The 23,055-nt window shown below is 35.7% G+C and overlaps 2 protein-coding genes across 3 annotated transcripts; one reads left to right on the top strand and one right to left on the bottom strand.

Moving 5' to 3' along the window:
• Nucleotides 1–993: 993 nt before the first annotated feature.
• Nucleotides 994–12,008, bottom strand: LOC149729916 (sushi, von Willebrand factor type A, EGF and pentraxin domain-containing protein 1-like). The gene is made up of 18 exons (XM_089885925.1): nt 11,853–12,008; nt 11,349–11,549; nt 10,784–10,966; nt 9,859–10,044; nt 9,412–9,600; nt 8,679–8,858; nt 8,210–8,422; nt 7,659–7,847; nt 6,719–6,892; nt 6,214–6,423; nt 5,775–5,960; nt 5,130–5,315; nt 4,209–4,400; nt 3,643–3,825; nt 3,223–3,399; nt 2,668–2,850; nt 2,168–2,344; nt 994–1,786 (listed from the first exon to the last, which is right to left on the bottom strand). The coding sequence occupies exons 1-18, from the start codon at nt 11,911–11,913 to the stop codon at nt 1,713–1,715; spliced, it is 3,144 nt and encodes a 1,047-aa protein (XP_089742051.1). The 5' UTR covers nt 11,914–12,008; the 3' UTR covers nt 994–1,712.
• Nucleotides 12,009–14,178: 2,170 nt separating this feature from the next.
• On the top strand, nt 14,179–20,407 carry LOC149729915 (protein disulfide-isomerase A4-like). Of its 2 annotated transcripts, none has more exons than XM_089886549.1 (12): nt 14,179–14,336; nt 14,761–14,936; nt 15,220–15,379; nt 15,718–15,944; nt 16,333–16,450; nt 16,790–16,948; nt 17,471–17,622; nt 17,736–17,887; nt 18,224–18,318; nt 18,734–18,880; nt 19,305–19,498; nt 19,862–20,407. In XM_089886549.1, exons 1-12 carry the CDS (start codon nt 14,240–14,242, stop codon nt 20,066–20,068), a joined length of 1,884 nt encoding a protein of 627 aa, XP_089742675.1. In that variant the 5' UTR covers nt 14,179–14,239; the 3' UTR covers nt 20,069–20,407. The 2 variants fall into 2 exon arrangements, with proteins under 2 accessions (XP_089742675.1, XP_089742674.1); XM_089886548.1 differs by having other exon boundaries at nt 14,758–14,936.
• Nucleotides 20,408–23,055: the final 2,648 nt, after the last annotated feature.

The following is a 23,055-nucleotide window of genomic DNA, read 5'->3' as shown; positions in this document are numbered from 1 at the left end:
ACTTATTCAACTTGGCGTGGTGGGTGTTCTGTTTCATACATTTCGTGTCCGCTTATACGAGTTATAATCTTATGTAACTGTTCAATTATTTTTTATTGATTTTTTAAAAGTTTACAATGTATGGCTGTCAATTTTGACAACCAATTAGTGACCACTGGGTTGGAGCAACCTTTAAGCGCCATGGGACAAATATGTCCGTTGTGGTATATTTCATATACCTCGTGTCCGATCACAAGCTACCAAATACACATAACTTTGTGAGTATTTCTACATTGTATTGTTTCCTTTAAAGTAAAGCTGATAATTTGGACAGACTGTTATTGAGTTTAAGCAATTCCCGTGAAATGTTTTAACACATAATCCCACAACGATTGCCACAGCAAGCCTCTAACCCACACACCTTCTGGTCTACGGCCGCACGCTCTACCTGTGTGACCCTTTGGTTATAGCTTAGTTAATTAGCCGTGACCGTTCGTTGCGTCGCACAAAAATATTTTGGGTTATTCCGGGCGTATTTTTTTAGGTGTCTACTCGATCGTAACCGGCTAAGTATAGATTTGAACTTTATTTCTCCGGGTGAAACTTCGTTGCTTTATTGAAAACTCTATATTTAGATATACAAAACAAAATTTGTGAAAGCGACAAAACATATTTTTGTTTTATATTGAAAACGTTATTTTAATATATTTTATTATATCTTTTTTATTCTATTTTCTCGTCCCAAGAACATTTAAATAATAAACAAAGAACATTCAAATAATTATAAAACTGTATCTTTATGACTCCCATTATATTCTAAAGGTGTCCCGCCTTCCCCCACCGTAGTAAAAGTATAGTGCAAAATACGTTCTAGCGACAAAACATTTTTGCACTCGTGTGAACGATTTGAACTTTGTTTTTCGCGTTTGAGCAATTTTATTATGTCGGAAGTAGAGACGGGAACGCCTCTCTACGTTTAAAGGTCACGCTTTACACCCACGCAATACATCCAACTTTATTAACAGCGTATGCATGTATTTCATATTTGTTATTGCTCATATACATATACAGTAATATACAGTGTTGAAAGGTTAATACGCAGCATTGTAGATTAAAAACCAAATGTAAAATTTACACCAATCTATATTCTTTATATACACATCGTAGCTTATTCCGTCGTTATAAATAAAACTAGGCTACACATATCCATACATTACGTTCAAGGCATTGAAATGCCAACTGCTAAATCAAAAAATAATTTCCGTTACAGTGCTACCCCCTCATGCCATTTCACGGTATAAGATGAAGCTATGTAAAATTACGTACGACCGTAAAAATAATTTGACCTTGACCAAGAAATGTAAAGTAAGTTCAATTGTAGGTTGGGTAAGATGGTGCATATTTTCATTCTCTTTTCTCCCATTTGGTAGTAAAAAATGTTTTTACAAGATTATTTAACCATATACTCGCGACTTTAAAAGGGCGTTGTTAATTGTTATAAACACGAATAGGAAATACGGGATACTATGTGCTAACGGTATCCATCTCACCCCACTCTACTATAGGCTACATAGTTTTCTTAGCTTTTAAAGGGCCTCGCGTATTATAACAGCATGAACTGTAGATATGCGAATATAACATATTAAGAAAATAATACACAATAAAAGTCTTCACATGTTGCATAACTGCAGTTAAGGTTCTAATCTCCGTAAAACCCTTTTTTTCTGTTTGACTTAGTGGCTGAATAATGCGACAAGGACAGCACATAATAATGTCAGTACCAATGACATCTTTTGAATAACGACGCCTGTAAAATAAGGTGTAATTAAAAACATTAATTGGTGACAGGCAATGACTGGATGATTTCTAACTAACCGATTTTAGTTAAAACATATATTCGAATCGTATTTTTAACAATTAAAAACGCTTTTTAAGAGTAATGGTGATACATAAAATTATTCTGTAAATATTCTTTATTTATAACTACTTAAGATGAGACACCTTTTCATTCTATTTTTCTGGTCCGATTTGGTAGCAAACCAAGAATATTCAAAGAATTATAAAACTATATCCTCACGACTCCCATAGACCATTGTTAATTGTTTAAACACGATCAAGATATTTGGATATTAAAGGTGTCTCAGCTCCCCCACCCTACTATATGTTATCATGTACGAAATATTCTTACCGCATGTTGGCAGTGTTGCATCCCATGTTGTGTTGCCAAGACATGTGGAACTCACAGCACCAGTCAGAGTTACATTGTTTGCGCAAGTAAACGTAATGTTTGTTCCCTCCAGATACTCTTGTTGGTCAGGTTGTATCTGTACTTTAGAACCGCTCGCAATAGTGGGGCGGGTGCATTCTGAAATTTATAAAAATAAAACCGTTACTTATCGTGCTAAATGAATAAATGAAAAAAAAAATATCAATGCCTTACAACTTAGACAACCAATTAGCAACCAAAAATTTAAGCAAAAAGTGTCTCGTCTAAAAATACACACATCCTCAAAAATAGCAGCATCGAGCCTCAAACCCATAACCTCCGGTCTAGATGCGCCCGCTCTAACCAGCACGTTGTCATTGCGCAAACATTTATGTAACCAATTTTTACTAAAGTTCATTAAGAAATGCAACTTTCGATATTTCCCATTAAAAACAATATAGAATATACATCATGAGACTCACTAGTTAAACATTGTGGCGATTGGTTAGACCAAGTGTTATTATTTTGACAGATTGTTGTCGATTTTCCAACCAGCGTCAAATCGCACCCACATGTATAAGTGACGACTTCACCGGGCATAAAATCTGGCTTGGACGGAGTTAATGTAGCGTTACCAACAGTAACCTGGGGCGGAGGTCCACATCCTTAAAAGAAATTAAATTGTTAAATAGTGTAATGTAGTCTTATTTTAAGTTCTGTACGAGTGAGGTCCTTGTTCCAGGACCTAATGATTGGGGTAGATTCGGCACATTACACCAACACACAGACTGCTTATAAATAAACGTGCTCCTCGTTTGCTCTTAGTGTGCTCCTCGTTTCGCTCCTAATCTGCCATTGCCTAGGCCTAAAGCGTGGTAAGTGCTACTTGCTACGTGTTTTGTTGATGAACCATTTTGGTAGTACACATTCTCTGACTGTGTTGGAGGTTTTAGGAAAACGAAGTTAACTAAATTGTTTATACTATGTTTTAAATGGACGTACAGCCTTACGTATAGCAGTGAGCGATATGTACTAACCGCATTTAGGCAAAGGTGCATCCCAAGTGGTGTTGCGTAGACATGTAGCGTTTGTACTTCCAGTGAGTTTAGCATTATATCTACAAGTGAAAGTAATTGTTGTTCCTTCCAGATAACTCGCTCGATCAGGCTGTATCAAAACTAAGGAACCGTTTGCAGTAAAAGGACGTTGGCAACCTAAAATTGGAATATATGGGTTTATATGTACAACTCCATTTATAATAGGTTGTATGTAAGATGGTCAATGTTTCCATTATCTTCTGTCGTCCCATTTGTAAACTAAGTACCTAATTGTACAACAGTCTTTACTACAGCACAGCATTCTCTCTCGCAGATTTTTGAAATAGCATGTTTTGAAATCGAATTAAATTCAGTGTACCAATTAGGCGGAAGTGAAATAGAAAGTAAAGACTGTTTTACCAGCAAAGCATTGTGGGGGAGTGCCCGTCCATGTAGTATCGTTCTTGCATAGCGTTGTGGATTCTCCAACTAAAGTCAACCCGTTGCCGCAAACGTAAGTAACCGTTTCGTTGAGCAAGTAAACAGCTTTGCTTGGTGAGAATGTATTCGTGCCGACAGTAACCGCTGGTGGGGGACCACAGCCTTAAAACAGAAACGTTTTTAGTAAACGGTATTTATGATCATAATATGGGAATGTATTTTATTTATTTTCGTGTGGTAGGGTAACGGGGGTAGTTATACCACGGATGTTCTCTTTTATACACTTTGTGTCCGTCTAAAAGTTACCACGTATATGCAACTTGTGGATATTTATTTTTTAGAAATTTAGGTGACAATTTAGAAAGTCAAGAACGGGCTACTGAATTAAATCAATTGCAGTTAAGTGCCTTGCCCAAGGACACAAACGGCCACAACGGTATGGCAACATCGAGCCTTGAACGAAAGCGCGCTAACCGCTACAGCTTGGTCGTCGCATATATAACCCATACTAGAATTAATGCTAGAATGTTCACTGTTTAACCTACTTCTCACGCACACCGGTGCAGCAGAGCCCCAAGCTCCCAATGAGTTACACGTATTGTCCATGATCGTTACTTGCATTGCGTAGTTGGCTGGACAAGAGTAATTAACCTTCATGCCAGCAACTGATTTTCCGGGTATCGGGTCAACAACAACTGTAGTCGTGCCTCCTGCTGCTTGTGGTGGTGTCGGGCAATCTAATACGAAATGTTGATGTATTACTCAGTAGACGTTTACGGTATTACCATTACGTCAGATTCGCCTAAAATTGGCACAAGCTTTAGCGTTGAGCGAATTGGTAGAAAAACACAGGCTGCCAAATACGTTCTGTTACGATTGTGTTTAATTACGTGTATAGTTTACCAATGAAAACCGATTTAAAATCGTACTGCCGCAATAATATATAGTAGGGTGGGGGAAGATGGGACACCTTTTCGTTCTATTTTTTCGTCTTTTTTAGTAGTAAATAAAGACAATTCCAAGAATTATAAAACTGTATCCCCATAACTACCATATACCGTTGTCAATTGTTTAAAACACGATCAGGATATTTGGATATTAAGTGCTAAAGGTGTCCCATCTTCCCCCACAGTACTATACATTGTATTGGTACACAGGAAAAGCAATAGCGCTTTTGTATTATTACACAGAATAAAGTCCTATAGGTGTATAATATGCAGTATACGTACAAATACATAAACACCCATTTAAATGTGGATAAACAAATAAGCCTAACTCAAAATTATAGCAAGTTAAAGTAAAATAGCAAATGTTTTCTTTTTTATTTTTCCCACTTAAAGAATATTTTAAGATCTGGACATATAGAATATATATAGTACCATCAATAGTATCATCTTACCCCACTGTACTATGTATTGATATAATGTACTTCTTAATAGGCTATTTCTATTTAAATTCAAACATACTTCTAAGGCACATTGGTGCAGTGGGTTGACTCCACGTATGGACTTGTGGTAAACAACGGTTATTCACTTCTCCTTTTAGCGAGTAATTTACTGAGCAGTTGTACGTAACATTGGTTTGCGTTGGGTGGATACGACCAATAGGCATGTGGTTGCCGTTGGAAGCAATTACAGGCAGATCGGTACAACCTGTAGAGTGAATTATAGCGTTAAGACTATATTGTTGAGCAGGCAAAAGCAGGACTAAAAAATCTGTAGTTTTTTAGTCGAAAAATCGTAAGAAAGGGCAATAAAGTGTTTAGTTTATTGATCGTGGAATAGCGTTTAAATGTATGTAACTTGTAACTTCCTTTATCCTCGCATATTGGGAAAACGATCGGTGGTATAAATGACATGGGTGTATAATGTTTCATACACCTTTCATGCCTGCGCTTACGAGTCATCATATGTACCTTTATGGGTGACTGTTTTTGGAGGGAATTTTTATTTTATGTATAGCTGACAACTTTGACCACCCATTAGTGATCACTATTGCCGGTAATGTCTCGCCCAAGCACACATACGCTCACAATGGTAGCAGCGTCGGTCTTCGGACCCAAATCTCTGTTTACTGATTCATAGTAGGATCACTCCTATAACATTGCTCACCGTCGTAACACTCTGGTCCAGCGTTATGTAACCAGTCTCCAGCTTGTACGCATTCGTTGCTGGTGGTGCCGATTATTCTGTACGGTGGCATGCAGGTGTATTGTACGATATCCCCAACCACGTATGACGCCTTAACAGGGGTGATGGATCCGTTGCCGGCTCCAATCATTGGGGGGTTAACGCATCCTGTATAGTTAATATTTAAACGATGAGTGATGATTGTATAATTGCATTTGATTGAATAATTGAATGAATGACATTTCTTTATTCTCGTTGGCGGGGCAAGGATAGTCGTTATAACATCACGGTTGTTCTTTTTCATACACATTGTGTCTGCTTACGAGTTACCACGTATAGTTTTGTGTGTTATTAATATATAATATACGATAAACGCGCCAATAATTGACATAGCATACTTTACTTTGTATTTTAAACTTACCGGGCAAACATGTTGGCAAGTAGTCTGGTGTTCTATACATCCACATTCCTGTTGGAAGACAAGTGTTGTTTCCGCCATAATTGGTCCCAAAACGTGGTCTTGTCAAAACGTAGTTTGTATTACAAACATATTGTATGTTGTCTCCGTTTTTGTAGTCAGACACTAGGTTTTGAATTGCACCGTTCGTGATAGTAGGTGGCGAAGGACAGTCTGTAACAAACGATAAGATGAATAGGATTCAGACATTGTACCTGTAAAAAAACGGTGTATAGTATACGTTTTTTTTGTAGAAAAATTCTATTTTTTTTTGTGAAAAAACACCGGTCTGAAATTATTTAGGAAAACAGTATTGTTAAAATGCCATTTCAGTTTTGAGTGGTATGTGCAGTACTAAATGGACATACAGTTCGCCTTACTTCGGCAAAGCAGTGAAACGTCACACACACGTAATCATTAAATAACAGTTCGTGTTTCAGAATAAAATACGTTGGGTCTAAAGTCTTACTTATTGCACAAATTGGTTGTTGGCTCCAGGTTAAAACATTGGAACAAGTAACGTTGTTGCTGCCTATTAAAGTAAAACCACTGTTGCAAGTATAATTGACAGTTGTTGAAGCGTTGTAATACGTCATCACTGGAAGAAATGAGCCGAAGCTTAATGTCGGCGGTGGTCTACACGCTGTAAATAAATAGATTAATCATATAGTAGGGTGATAATATAGTGGAATAGGCAAGGGGACAGAACACCTTTAGCTTAGTATGCATATATCCTGATATTGTTTAAACTTTAAACGATTAAAAACGGTCTATGGGAGTTGTGAGGATACGGTTTTATATTTCATTGAATGTTCTTTGTTTACTTCCAAATGCGACGAGAAAATAGAATGAAAATGTTTTTCGAGTCTTGGAGCGAATAGGCGTCAGATCGAAAATGTAATAATAAACATGTGATAATATAATAATTATTGAGCATAATAATAATAAGCATATATTTTGCAGGAGGAAATGTGAATTCTCCGGTTACTATATAGATTAGCTTTCGGAAGCCTAAATGTAATTTACTATCGTTGATTGGGAATACAATACATATGTTTTAATGTTATAATAACATGCATGTATATTTACATATACGGAAGTTTAGGAGAAACATAACTGGTATGAATACAGTAGGATGAGGGAAGATGGGACACCTTTTCGTTCTATTTTCTCTTCCCATTTAGTAGTAAATCAAGAACATTCAAAGAATTCTAAAGCCGTATCGTCACGACTTCCATTGACCGTTGTAAATTGTTTAAAACTCGATCAGGATATTTGGATATTATAAGCAGAATGTGTCCCATCTTCCACCACAGTACTATATAAACAAGTATTTTTAAATAGTAGGGTAGGCACAGACCGTTGTTAATTGTTTAAAACACATATTTTAAAGTAAAAAATGCAATAACCTGTTAGGCACATTGGAGCGGCATTTTCCCAAGTTTCTGACGCCACGCACCTGTTGCTAGTGTTCCCAAATGGTAGGGATGGACTTGGATCCATACATGTATAAGTTACTGTGACTCCAACAGCATAAGGTGGCAATCCATTCGTTGATCCGCTACCTACAGTGATGTCAGGCGGACCGCTGGTGCAAACTGTAAATGTATTATTGGATCTAAGCAGTCTATATATACTCAGTAATAAAATGGTCAAAATAAGAACAAAAATCGATTATTACGAAAATACATTTTATCACTGTTATAAAAATGATTAAATGTAACTTATTTACCTCGGCGTGGCGGGCAACGACAGTCGCTATAACACGATTGTTTAATTTATACACCTCGTGACGCTTATACGAGTTGCCACATATGCATTTTTCGCTAAATGTCTTGTCAAAAAATATACGCCCACAATAGTAGTACCGTCGAGCCTTGAACCTGTAACACCTATGCCCGAAGCAAATATGACCCAAACCCATAACTAGATACTTCTGCTAATTTATATTAAAACTTACTTGGTTCACACGACGGTAGGTCATTAGCTGCAGCGTATGCCCAGTTTCCTGTCGACGTGCAAGTGTTTTCGTTCAGCGGGTTCATCGTAGAAAGCGCAGGTGTTATCCTATAACCTGCATTGCAGGTGTAATTTACTTTGTCCCCCTCAAGAAATGCGTTGCCACCGTTCAACGAGTTCATCCCGTTTGCTATAGCGGGTGGATTTCCACACACTACAAAAGGATAAAAAATTCATTTTTTTTTAATACACTGCAAGAACAGGGATTCATTTTTTCACAAACTACTGCAAAACAAATTCATTTTTTTAAAGACTACAAACTAAAGGATGCATTTTTTCAAAGACTATACAAAATTAAGGATTCATTTTTTTCAAAGACTACAAAATACCGGACTCAATTTTTTTCAACTGACTAGAAAAAAGGCGGTTTTACCAAGCAAACTAACTAACTCAAAGCAATTGAGTTATACCTGTTAGGCAAACGGGGGCTGTAGACCAAGTTAGAGTAGCCGCTTGACAGGTAGCTTGAATTGACCCACGAATCTGGTGTGATTGAGTATTGCAGCTGTAAGAAACAGAAGTTCCGGGGTTCGCGTAGATTTGCTTCGGCATATAATCTCCGTTCGGTATAGTTGGTGCGGAGTAGCAAACTGCATGAGAAAACCATATTTTATTTTTGAAGGTTTTAGTTTGAAGATTGCATAAAGTATATTTACAGCACCAGTTATTGTACACGAATATAATTTGTATATAGTAAGAGGAATAGGATGATTTATGTTTTCCATTTTTGTTTATCGTCCTGTTTGTATATATAGTAAACAAAAAAATAATTACAGAATCATATATAGTGGGCTGGGGAAAGATGGGACACCTTTTTAATCTATTTTCTCGTCTAAACTCGGTAGTGAAAATGAACATTCAAAGAATTATAAAATCGTATCCTCACAGCTACCATAGACCGTTGTTAATTGCTTAAAACACGATCAGGATATTTAAAAATTATGTGTTAAAGGTGTCCAATCTTAACCCGCAACAACCATATAAGAGCGTAGCGAATTGTTAAAAAATCAGTAAATATGGGATATTTAAAAATCATTATCCATCTTATCCCACCAGACTATATTTGTTAGTGTATTTGACCAACAATTGCTAAATTTAAAAACCTTTCCTGTAATGTCTTAAACTTTGTGTGTAATTACTCACCGCTGGAGCAGACAGGTATAGCAGCATAACGCCAACTTCCGTCGTTCTGGCATATGTTTATACTTGAACCGATAATGTTGTTTGTACCAGTACAGGTGTATCTGATAGTTGTACCCAAATCATAACCAGAGTTCGCAGGTACATTCGGTAAAACAGTCCCGTTCACCGGCAAGGGCGGATTTAGACAGACTGCAAAAAGGTTACGTTATTAACCGGGTTTATGGATCGAAGCCCGTAACTAAATTTAAAAATTCAAAAAAAGTAATGATATCCACCCACAAAGGCACATATTTAGTAACTCGTTTAAGCGGCCAAAGGTGCATAAAGCCGAGCACCCATCTTACAACGACTGTCGTTGACCCACCACACAAAGATATGTAAGATACAATCCTTTAAACATATTACGTATTACAAAATGGGATTAGAATCTTTTCATTACATTCTTACCGAGTTGGCAGGTAGGGGGAGCGGCTGGCACCCATCCTTCGGAAGTACAAGTGAGGGTTTCAATTCCTACGAGTCTGTAACCCAGACTGCAAGAATACTTTGCCGTTGTACCAACACTATATGGAAAAGAAGCTGAGCTGAGCCCCACGCTACTGTTAGCGTTAGGTGGGGGCGGAGCGGAACATGCTGAATAGTAAATATCATAAGCTATAAATTCTGCATAGTAGAGTGAGGTAAGATGGGATATTTTTGTCATATTTTTTGTCCCATTTTGGAGCATAAAACAAGAAATATTTACGTTATTATTTAACCGTTGTCCCGCGTCTATAAAAATGAAGTTATTTGTTTAAAACAAGATTAGGAAGTTGGCTATTTAGGTGCTAAAAGTATCCTATTTTACTTCATAATATATTGTAATATGACAGAACTTTTATAACGTAGGTAAGGTAAGCAAACAAAATACCAGAAGTACTTATAAAACGACAGTTGTTAAACCACGATAACAGTTATTAGGGAAGTCTGGACAAAGCCGTTTAGGGTGGGGGGATATGGGACATCTTTTCATTCTATTTTCTCGTCCGATTCGGTAGTAAACAAAGAACTTTCAAAGAATTATAAAACCGTATCATCGCGCTCCCATATAGTATATAGACCGTTGTTAATTGTTTAAAACACGATCAGGGTATTTGGATGTTATGTGCTAAAGGTGTCCCGTTTTCCCCCACTCTGCTATAACTCGAAGTTTTGCGATCACATCTTAATTGTTTTGTAAAAAAAGAACGGTTAATACAACCAACTATGCGCACATTCAAGATATTTATATAATACAAAATAGCCGCGCCCACGGCCTACTAGATTTCTCTATTACGCGGTGCCACGCCTTAAACCGCATAAGTTTATTAAGTAATACAGAAAACATATTTACCTATATCGCACTGTGGGGCTACTGTTGACCAACCAAAATTACTTCCACAAATGTTAGTTGCTGAACCCACCAATCTCGTCGTACCGTTACAGCTATACGTGATGTTTTCATTTGGTTGGTACGTGTTTTGCATGGGGCTATAACTCCCAGACCCGATGGTTATTGCTGGAGGCTTCACGCAAACTGTAAGAATAAAATTTTCAGGGTTTTAATTTCGACTAAACGGGAATAAAGTGGGAAACTTAAGTTATAGGCCGGTCTTGTTATGTCTTAAAGCCCAATTTCTTACTGGCCCTTTTTTTATTGACGTGTAACTGCTACCTGAATATAGGTATGAATGAATGTAAATTCTTTATCCTCGCTTGGTGGGGCAAAACCGGTTGTTAAAACACGGATGTTTTGCTTTATACACATCGTGTCCACTAACGAGTAACCACATATAACTCTTGAGGGTATTTTTTTGCGGAATTTTTAATTTTTTAGTTTTTCTTACCGATAAACGACATTTTCTCGTACAAATTTTATAAAAAATATTTTATACTTTAGTTAAAACTTTATCATTTACCTGATTGACAGGTAGGAGCAACTGATATGCTCCATGACCCCGATACCATGCATGTTATGGTTCTAGAAGATGCGGGAATGACACTTCTGCCGTCAGAACAATGATAAGTAACTTGGGAAGTCGGAAGGTATTGAGAGTTGGCAGGGTGGTAAGCAAGATTGACAGACACCGGTGGGGCGGTACAGTTAACTGCATAGCTGCCTGAAATATAAAACGAAGTATTTAAGAATAGCTGCAGTTATTATAGATTAAAAAGTCTGGTAATTTTTTAATCTTATAAAAGGGTGGGGAAGATAGAACATTTTTCCATTTTATTTCCTCGACGTCTCATCTGGTAGTAAACAAAGAACATTCAAAGAATTATGAAACCGTATTCTCAAGACTTCCATAGATCGTTATTTTTGTTTAAAATACACAAGGTATCCCGTCTTCCCCCGCCCTACTATAAATTAAAAATAATGTTTAAATGCACTTTAGTATTTTACAGCAAATTGCTATACTTACTTTTAACTAAATTGCATGTTGCAAAGAGGCAAGCAAAAACTGCTACTGTATTAAAATGCATTTTTATAAGCTATTCCTATAAACCTTAAACTTAAACTATATGCAACAACTATTACAATTATTCGCGTAAACCTCAAATATATAATGCTGCCGGTGTTTGGCTGACGAATTCATAAATAGAGACTAATAATAATAATAAATGTAATGCAATCCTTTTCGACGTTGTTGTTACCGCAGGATCTTCGTCATAGGCAGAAAAAGAAGAGCCTGTGACGTTTCAACGGGCGGTATTTGCGCTGTCGAATTGCTAAAATTTCGACGAAATATTTATCTTCCTAAAAGTTTCGCGTTAATAAAGTTGTTTTACAGTGATTGCAAATACGGTAAGCAGGCCTACGCTTTATGAAGCTGACGCTTTTGTACAACATTTTGAAATGATTTGTTTTATTCATTAGAAAAGAAATGGAAGTGAAATAACATTTCATTGGAAATCAAATGGTAAAAACCATTAGAAAACGAATGGAATTTAATGATATAGTAGGGTTGGGGAAGACGGAACACCTTTAGCACATAATATCCAAATATCCTGATCGTGTTTTAAACAATTACCAACGCCCTACGAGAGTCGTGAGGGATACGGTTGTACATTTCTATGAATTTTCTTTGTTTACTACCAAACGGGACGAGAAAATAGAATGAAAAAGTGTCCCATCTTTCCCCACCCTACTGTATGAGTGTATAATGAATAGGAATTGCCACATATTTGTACCCCGTATATTATGGTCTTAAACTTCTATATTGTTTTACGTCCTCGAATTATGGTCGTGTTATTGTTATTGTGGTAATATGTGATTAATAAATGTACATCATATTAGTCTGTATATAAACATATACACGGACTCTGAACCGCATGGCATCCGGAAAACCGCACATAATTTATACATAACGTGCAATTTCAGGATGTGATAAAACAACCATGTTTGTGTATTGTATAGCTATATACAGACCTTTTAGTCTGCATTTTCTATAACGACTTCGAAGTGTTTATCTAGGTGGGGGAGATGGGGTTGTATTTTAAAAAATTTCTTATCTTTTACAGAATTGTATATATAACAGTATTGCGCCGCGACTCTAAAACAGCGTTGTTATTTCTTAAAAACGCGTTCAGAAAACGTGAGTTTTATGTGTTAACGCGGTATATTCCGTCTTGCCCCACAGTACCATATATTTATACACTTTCTTAATGCTATTTCACCTTTGGTTTTAAACGATATAACGATCGTACAAATACACTTGCCGGCCAGGGTCTACACAACTGTTTACGTAAATACGCCGCGTTTTGTGGTGGTTCGGCATTAATAAACAAATTGCTAGGCAAAACCTACCAACCATAGAACGTCGGCACTTTATTCTTGCTAAGTGATAATTAGGATAATGGCTGTTATGTATGCAAATCATAACGTAATGTATTTGTTATGATATGCGTTCGTATAAGCTTAACGTTATAACTTATTTGAATCGGGGGTGTTTTGTTTTTTTAATTATACAACAACAGTTTGCTGTTAATAAATAATGTCATAAATATGTCTTTTTCTAATTTGTGGTGTGTTCCAACGACTGTCGTTTCATCTGGTATTTTCTGTTTCTTGGTAACAAAATTGTGTTGTTCTATTTGGCACATCTTACTCAGAAAGTTACACACGCGTTAACTTGTATAAGCAGGTACGAAGTGTATAAAACTCTAGGATAAATAGGTTACATTCATTCATATAATATTATTGATTAGCAATATATCCATATTATTACATATTGGTTAATATTCTGCCTTCATTCCAATAGGCAAATGATAAGTATCCGGTAAAACCCCGGTGTAAACTCCCCGGTAAAAATTAAAAGGTGGACCACTCTTCCACGGTCGAGTGAATAAAAAAGATGCAATAGTACACGTGTTGCAACGTTCAGGCTTCTGATTGGTCCATTATTCACAACATGTATGTGTGTCTATTCGGTCAGGTGTAAAATCCGAACCGGTGCCTTTGCCATTTGTATTTGAGTCTGTGGGCTGAAACAGAACTAGTTTAAACTAGTTAAAACTGATTTAAATAATATGAACCACTTATGTTTTGATGCTCGTAAAGTATATCCGTTACGTGGTAACTCGTAATCGGGCAGGACGGGAAAACAGACACCCGTGTTATTAGGACTGTTATTGCCCTGCCACGCGACAGTAAATTAGTGACATTCATTCATTTATTGACTGTGTAACTATAAGATGTTTCATAAAGTGATTATAATGAGTTTCAATACTTTGTTACGATTTTAAAGTAATGACATTCTTCAAATTCCAGGTATTTTAAGGTAGAATCTTCGCGTTGGTAAGTTTAAATATGTATCGGTGGAAAAACATTTTACTTCTTATATCTCTTGGCTTATTGCTGACAGCAAGTTTAAGCAAAGCTGATGAAGAAGAGAATGATGATTCAGGTTGTTAAGAATGAAATCTCGATGCTAGTGAACCATCTCTCCCCTTATTTTCGGCAAACCCATTAACCTGTAACCACATATATTCACTATAGCCCATGTCTCATAACTAATAGCTCCTAACTACCAAGTGGTTTCTGTAATTGTATTTCATTTCCACACACTTTGTTTTAGTTCTGTAAAAAGTTTTAGACCTGTAAAAGGACCTTTGTTTTAGACTTTTAGCCCCAGTCTTATACAAAAGACATTCTACGCAAATATGCCATTTGGAAACAAAATTATTTTACAAAAATAAATACAATCAAGCATAAAAACAGCATACAAATTTTAAATTTACAAAAATAAATTCGCTATTTTATGTAGTCTCCATATATACGTATGGAGGCAGATTTTATAATGTTTCTATGTTAACATTTTCTATTAGAAGACGAGGAAGAAGAATCTGCGCCCTCTGAACCAGAACGGGAAAATGGGGTTTACGTTTTAACTGATGATAATTTTGATTCTTTCATCGAAGATAAAGAAGTTGTTTTATTGGAGTTTTACGCCCCATGGTGCGGCCACTGCAAAACATTTGCTCCCACATATGAAAAAATTGCACAGGTAATTGGCAAATGAAAAAGTTTTTTTTGCGCTCAGGATATTTTTTACACAATTTGTTTGAGTGGATTTTCATCTGAAGTAGAAACATTACCCTGACACTGGGACAGATAGTTCATTGAATAATAGACTGATCCCATATTCAGAACCCAGGATACACCAATTTATACCAAATTGTATGCTATTACTATTACACAATTTTTTCAAATTTTATAAATTCATGCCGGCAATAAAAAGGGATTATTATTGTGTAAGTTAATGTTTACCATTTTGTTAACTGTTCCAGGCTTTGGAGGGAAAAGTTGCGGTTGCGAAAATTGATGCAACAGCAAGTAAAGATCTAGGAGGGAGGTACGAAGTCACCGGGTATCCAACTGTAAAGATTCTAAAAAAAGTTGATGGAGAACATCAAGCTATCACATATGATGGCGCAAGGACTGAAGATGGTATGTTATTCAACTAATTGTACTAATCGATTTTTTGAATTTTGTTACATCGCTTTTTTAACTAAATTCCTGAAAAATGTATGTCGATATGTTGTATCTAATTTTAGTCAATATGTTCAGCCCAAGTTCAGACAATAGTTTACATAATAGTCAATGCAGTGGGGTCAGGGTTAGATAGATGTATATTTCTATGAAACAAATCTAACTTAATGCTTCTAATGTTTAACTCAGTGTAGACAAATCCAGGGTAGGCCTGCTTACTTTGGTCTCTGCCACCCAGATTTAGGCCTATGATATTTATGTAAAAAAAAGAGTTAAAAATGAAAACCTTTTTCCAGCTGTTGTGCAAAAAGTGATGGAGCTATCGGACCCTGACTGGAAGCCACCACCAGAGGCAGTATTGACACTCACCACTGAAAACTTTGACGAGATAGTGAACAACGCTGACATTATTCTGGTTGAGTTTTACGCCCCATGGTGTGGCCACTGCAAAAAGCTCGCCCCCGAATACGAGGCAGCTGCTCAGGAGTTAAAGAATCGAGATACGCCATTACCTCTTGCTAAGGTAGGTGGAATTTACATATTTGCCGTATTGTTGGTTTTAAAATGCAAAAGTTTTAAAATGTATTGAACTGATAATAGGCGTCCGCTGTGTCATGCTTTAATTTTTAGTAAAATTTTTCTTGAAATACAGTTTAACCTATTGCTGTCAAACTCATGAAATCTCTTTCTCAATGCTGGGTATTCAATAGACTTTAGGTCTGTTTGTTTGTATAAACACCTAACAGTAGGGTAAAAACTGTTCAGACATAAAACTGAAATGAAGTCTAAAACATATTTCACACCGGTTTCCACATAACAAAACGCTTTTTTACTAAAACCATTTTGTGTGATAAACAAAAAGTTCTTTCAATTGTCAAAAATTAAATCCAAAATTTGCACAAAACATTTAGGTTGATGCAACAGCAGAATCTGCCCTAGGAACGAGGTTCGATGTATCGGGTTACCCCACACTTAAGTTGTTTAGACGTGGACGTGCATATGAATATGACGGTGGTCGGGATAAAACAGGTTGGTATTTTTTCCTCAAATTGGGAAACTAGGTAAATCAAGTAGAATTTAATGCTAAGTGTTTGTATAATACATTGCACAGTTTAAAAACGATAACAATATATATAGAAGCTAATGAAACATTCTTTTCAAACCACTGCAGTTTATAGAAATATCAGTAATTACAATAAAGATTTGGTGCTAAAAATCGTAACAGACAAAAATCAAGTCTAACTAATTGTAAAATAAAAGAAATATATTTTACACCTAAATGGTATTGTCAGTCTTTTATTCAAATAATCTCAATAACTTTAAATTATCTATTTTTTTGTTAAGTTATTAAAATTTTTTTTTTCCAAGGCATCGTGAACTACATGTTGGAGCAGAGTAAACCACCTTCCACGAGCGTAGAAACTGTGAAAGCGATCCGAAACATACTTCATCATTCATCTGATGTTACCATCATTGGATGCTTCAATGGTGCTGATGATACTAACTTGGAAGTTTACCAAGATTCTGGTGAGATATCTATAGAGCAATGATCAGTGTATGTAGATTTTAAAATTAATACAGGAATAAGTGGATCACTCTCATTTCAAGGCATTGATGGTCGTTATTTAACTTATAACACTGGTGTTCTGTTTCATACACCTCGTACCCACTTACAAGTTACCACTTATGTGAAAACTAATTATGTATGTGTTCATTTATTTATTGTATTGTTCCACAATTTAGACAACCCATAAGGGAACCAACAGGTTAAAGAATTAGGGTTTAGTGTTCTACCTAATGACACATATGCTTGGAATGGTAGCTTTGAGCCTTGTACCCAGTGTTACCGCCACAATCACATTTGTGGATCTGTTTGCATTAATTATTTTTAAAATATTTAATACTATAAGATATACAAATACAATCAGAAGCATTTTTTTTTTTTTTTCTTTGTTTCGGGACATAACTCAAGTTTTAAGCTAAAAATGTGACTACAAACAAAACAATACATAATTCAACATCATAACATTTAACATTTCATCCACCCAGGCAACAGCCTTCGATCCGAATACACTTTCCACCACACGTTCAACAAAGATGTGATGGACGATGTTGGATGTTCAGAAGGAGAGATCGTCCTGTTTCATCCCGAGCGATTTCATTCAAAATATGAGAAGAAAAGTTACAAGTTTCCCTTTTCTGTAAGGATTCTTTAAGAATTTCTGAATTATATATATATTATATCTAAAAATTGTTTTCCATTTTTTTTTAAAAAAACATGATTTTTTACTATGTGTGCCTAATATTTTATTAGAAAAGCACAACAAAAGCAGAACTCGAGAAATATTTTTCATCTCACTCTGTACCACTGGTTGGACAACGTACGAGAGATAATAAAGACAAGAGATACGGAAAACGTCCTCTCGTGGTTGTGTATTATGGTGTGGACTTTAGTTTTGATTACAGGTATTTATTTATTGTGACTTTTTTTTACATTTTTTTACATCACGGTGCAAAATTTTTTCTTGCTATTACATTGCCTAAGACAGGTTTTTTGGTGTTTTAGATTAGACAAGCATATGTAACCATTAAAGTGTAATTTGATTTATTTTTATTATGTTTTTTTGCCATTTTATTAACTGCCTCAAGTCATGTCACAGACACTACCAAATTTTAACTTGTGGCAAATCATAAGCTAGTTTGAGGTGTATGAAACAGAACATCCGTGTTATAACGACAGTCGTTTTCCAGCTATGCAAGGATAAAATTCATTTAAATTTATTTAATATTCACAATATTCAGAGTGGCAACTCAGGTTTGGAGAAACAAAGTCTTGGAAGTCGCAAATCAATTTAAAAAAGTTACTTTCGCAATCGCCAATGAAGAAGATTTCCAAGGTATTATCTGAATAAGAAAACAAGCATCAAATAATTCACCTGAATTTTTTTTACCAGAATTATTTTTTATTATCATTTCTTTTACCATTTTTTTAGGCAATTTTTTTTTTTTACAAAATTAACATTGTTTTGTTTAATTCGACTTTTCAATTTTAGTTCTAAGTTTTTTTTAATTTCTAATAATATTTTTTTTAGAATTTAAAAATACTGATCCATATAGATCTTGTCAGACAAATTTTGTTATGTTTGAAGAAAAATATTACACATGCTCAAAATTTAACCTTTTTCCCAAACAGGGTATATATTTTTTTTAAATTTTAAACATATTTTTGTAATCTGATTAAAAAACTCTTGTGAAAAAAATGTTTGAGGAAAAATAGTACATGCACTTATAACTACCCTTTTTTCCAAACAGAGGAATTAAAGAGAGTTGGATTGGAAGATTCACCCGAAGAGATAAACGTGATCGCTTATGATGATGAAGATAGAAAATATCCCATGGAACCGAATGATGAGTTTGATGCAGAGGTTCTACAAGAATTTGTCGAAGATTTCTTAGCAGGTGATTCAAAATGATTTTTTTGCTAATTTTTACACTTTTTAAGACCTCTGGTGTGGTAATTCCAACAATTAAGTGAAGAAGAAACTTTTATTTTTAAAAATTTGTTTACAACTTTATTTTTATAGTTCCTGCCTATTATTTTTTTAAACGGGTAATGGGTCAACTTTGGTACAAGTTCTAGGTTCCATGGTGTACCTAATATAGGCCTAAACCAAAGCTTGTGCGGGGTAACTTGAACGCACAATCCTCGAAACTAATTTAATTGGGTGTAAAACTTGTAATGTTTACTGATACTGAAAAATTCGATACAGAAAATGTCAGAGTAGGCTAACCCACGGTGCCACCCCAGGTTTGGTGCCTATGCCTCTATTTTTTACACTTTTAATTTAAAAAAAATAAAATAGTTTTTACATTTTTTGTTTAGGCAAATTGAAACCGAAAATTAAATCTGCTCCAAAACCAAAGAAAAACAGTGGAGCAGTGAAAGTTGTAGTTGGTGACACATTTAATGAACTTGTGATGGGAAAAAAGAACGTCCTAATAGAATTCTATGCACCATGGTGTGGCCATTGTAAAAAACTTGAACCAGTGTTTAAAAAACTAGGAAAGAAATTAAAGGTAAGGAGATTCTGTAGGAGGAATATTTTTAGATTAGTTTTGGAAATCTTTTTTGTGTCTATTTTGGTAAAAAAATTTTTTACCAGTGTCTAATTTACACTGATTTAAATTTGTACCTAAATGTTTGTTTTTTTAATTGGTAAAGATGGGACATCTTTAGCAGATAATATCCAAAAATATCCTGATAGTGTTTTAACAATTAACACTGGTCTATGGGAGTTGTGAGGATACAGTTTTATAATTCTTGAAATTTTTCTTTGTTTAAAAGTGCCCCATTTTTTCCCAACCTAAATAAAATAAATAAACTTTTTTGTGTATTCCTATTTTTTACTGTATTGTTTATAGAGAATTTACCATTTTCAGGGCAACGACAAAGTAGTAATTGCCAAAATGGACGCAACTGCAAACGACATTCCTCACTCTGCGTATAAAGCAGAAGGTTTTCCTACGTTGTACTGGGCACCAGAGGGCTCCAAAGATAAACCAGTGAAATACGATGGCGGTAGAGAGCTTGACGATCTCCTGAAATTTGTTAACGAGAAACTCAGCAGCTCTAAAGACGAACTTTAAACCAAGAGAGCGAAATATATGAAAAATTTCGTTTTTTCTGCAAAGTTTCAGTTATCATGCACTTTTTTCCGCGAAAAAATTAAAATATTAGTAAAATTTTGAAAAATTATGACCAACACCTAAAACTGCTTATTTTTTCGTACAAATATTTTGAAACGCAAAACTTACGTACACTTTTTGGGTATTACATCTTGGTTACACTTTTTTCAATTTAAAACTTGTTTTCTGAAGCTTATTACACAGATGAAGCAATTAAACTGCTACAGTGTTCCCACATGAAAACCTTCTTGGAAAATAAGTTGCCAAACAGTTGTACCGAATAAAATTTATTTATAGTTATTTTGTGTCATGTTTAGAAATAGTTTATTTTAGAAAATTAGCAAAAATGGATGAATGTAACTTACTTTATCCTTGTGTGGCCGGAAAACTTCATACGGCTCGTGCAAGCTTACGAGTTACCATGTATGTTACTTTGTGGGTGTTTATGTTATTTTTTTATGTATGGCTGATAATTTGGACAGCTCATGATGACCACTGGGTTGGAGAAATTGCTGTTAAGTGTCTTGCCCAAGGACATATACGCCTACAATAGTAGCAGCGACGAGTGTTGAACCCACAACCTCTGGATTACAGGGAGGCGCGCTAACCACTTTGCCACGGCGACGGCAAAGTGATTCTAAAAAAAGCTACGGAAACAACAATTTATACAGCTCCAGACACCCTGTGATTAATATAGGTGTTTCCGATTTAAAACAACACATACTAAAAATTGTTCACAATTTATAACTTCGCGAAGAACTCCGGAATAGTTCATGTCGGCTCTTTCGACCGCGTTATAAGGTCACAAAGGTGTTTGTTGAAAACAATGCCATCATGCGCCGTTAGCGGATAGAAAAACATCAGGCAACACTAAAAATGCCTCCAAGGACATTTTCCAAGTTGATTAGCCCTCCCCGCTTTTGGTTGATTGGCACACAGTCCTCGCTTACAAAACACTCGCTTTCCAATGCGTGGCAGTTACACTACGTGGACGGTTGGTTGAAGTTAGTTCTGCAACTAAAATGGATTGTATTTCAAGATTTTAAGTTGAGTATTATTTAAGTTAAAACTATTGTAATTTATACCGGTATATTACTATTTAATATTATTATTTTATTATTTAACTATTGTTATCATTGTTATTAAATTGTTTAAATATTATTATATTATTATTGTGCCTTAGGTTGAATATACTTTAATTCCGCGCAACGGTTGTTTATCACGTCATAATATAGGAAATTACGTCACAATCGCTACTATCGCTTTGAATAACCTCCTGTAGTTACCGCGTCGCTTTCGCTAATATTGTTACGTCATAGTTAGGTCATCGCTGCTGGTCAACACTCGCCCTTGACGTCACAATACGGTTTGTTCTACGTATGCGTTTCGCGATTTTTATCATGGGGCCCCATGCGCGTTTTGCGTCGACGCAAGGCACATTACTTGTATATTCTAATTAAATTTGCCCTATGAGCGCGAAGCAAGAAGATCAACGAATTGGTAACGTATAAATCACAGTTGGCATTATTACGTACATAAGCTCTTTTCTAGAAACATCGATGATGTGACGTTACGAAGTGGTGATGACGCAACAGAAGAACCCACTTCGTAAGTTCATTTCTTTTATTAATCCGTATTGCTTACAAATACCCGTTTAAAAATGTTCGATATTTTTAGAATATGGTATGTGACGTCACAGAGAATCAAGCGGGCCATGTGGCACGGAAGAAGAATGAAGGTAATTATAAATGACGTAATAATATACACAGACTCAAACGATTATATTCTTGCAGAAAAGTCAAATAAAGCTGCCGAAGAAAAGCGCAAGGTATTGTATATTATCATTATATTATTTGGTGAAAAACTCAAAAAGAACTTGAAATCTATTTCCGACTACAGTAATAATAAAAAAATCAATAAATTTATTGTTAACAGTTGGAAAGATATAGCTCATTTGAGTATGCAATATGACGTAATTATTACGTTTGTTTTGCCAGCGAAAAACAAAGACGAAGACGACATAAAAGGGATACACGGTTTGAGGTTTACGTATATATTATAAGTATGAGTCGTGTGTTGTATGTGTGTCTTGTCTGCGCTGCTGTATTCTTGTTCTGCTGGGTCTAATGTTGCCAGCTATTTTTAGTCAGTCACTACTTTAGTGCATTTTGCATGTCTATGAAATATATGCAACGAAACTATGACGAATATCTTGCTGAATCGGATTTTGTTGTTGTACACTCTATTGGGTACTTCCTCTACAAAGGTCGAATCCTTCGGCGATTCTGCATTTTTCTGATCGATTGGTGAGAACGCTGTCTTGCTACACAAATACTCGAGCAATATTAACACGCAGTATAATATGCGCATAATTAAAGTTCATAATTTAAACTATACCCCATCCCGATAAAACAAAACTACTATAACTTTATATTAAAACGTCATGTAGCGTGATTGGGACGATGGCCACGTCACAGTTACGCTACGACGTCGTTACGGTGGGTCAGAGCATTGTCCTGACCCTGCGTTCGATGCGGTTACGTCAGTTTCGATTGAGTTACGTCACGGTCAGGTTGTTGTGTGGGCGTCGCCGCCAGTGATGCTACGCTAGATATTTAGGTCACTGTCAATGCGGTTCGTAACAACCTGATGCAGTTTCGTAGCAGTCGTTGCGGTGCGTAACATCCGGACGTTATTATACAGCGTGAAGATACGACTAGAGTATCGCGGTACCAACATGTCGACTTACCCTTTGATTGGCACATACGGAACTATTGGCACATACGGAACTGTTGTTGTTTTCGACTCCTTGTGGTCAAACATTCAATATGGTGTACACACTTCAGATGATTATTCTTTAGGATTTGAACCATATTTTGTTTGTAGATGTTTCAATGATTATGTTCGCGTTTATTAACTTTTGACTATGTCCCTTTTTGTATGATTGA

This window comes from Ciona robusta, chromosome 10 (assembly GCF_009617815.1).
Source record: "Ciona robusta chromosome 10, ASM961781v2".
Classification (NCBI taxonomy): domain Eukaryota; kingdom Metazoa; phylum Chordata; class Ascidiacea; order Phlebobranchia; family Cionidae; genus Ciona; species Ciona robusta.
Note: the sequence above shows the minus strand (reverse complement) of the source record. Positions and strands in the feature narration are given on the sequence as shown.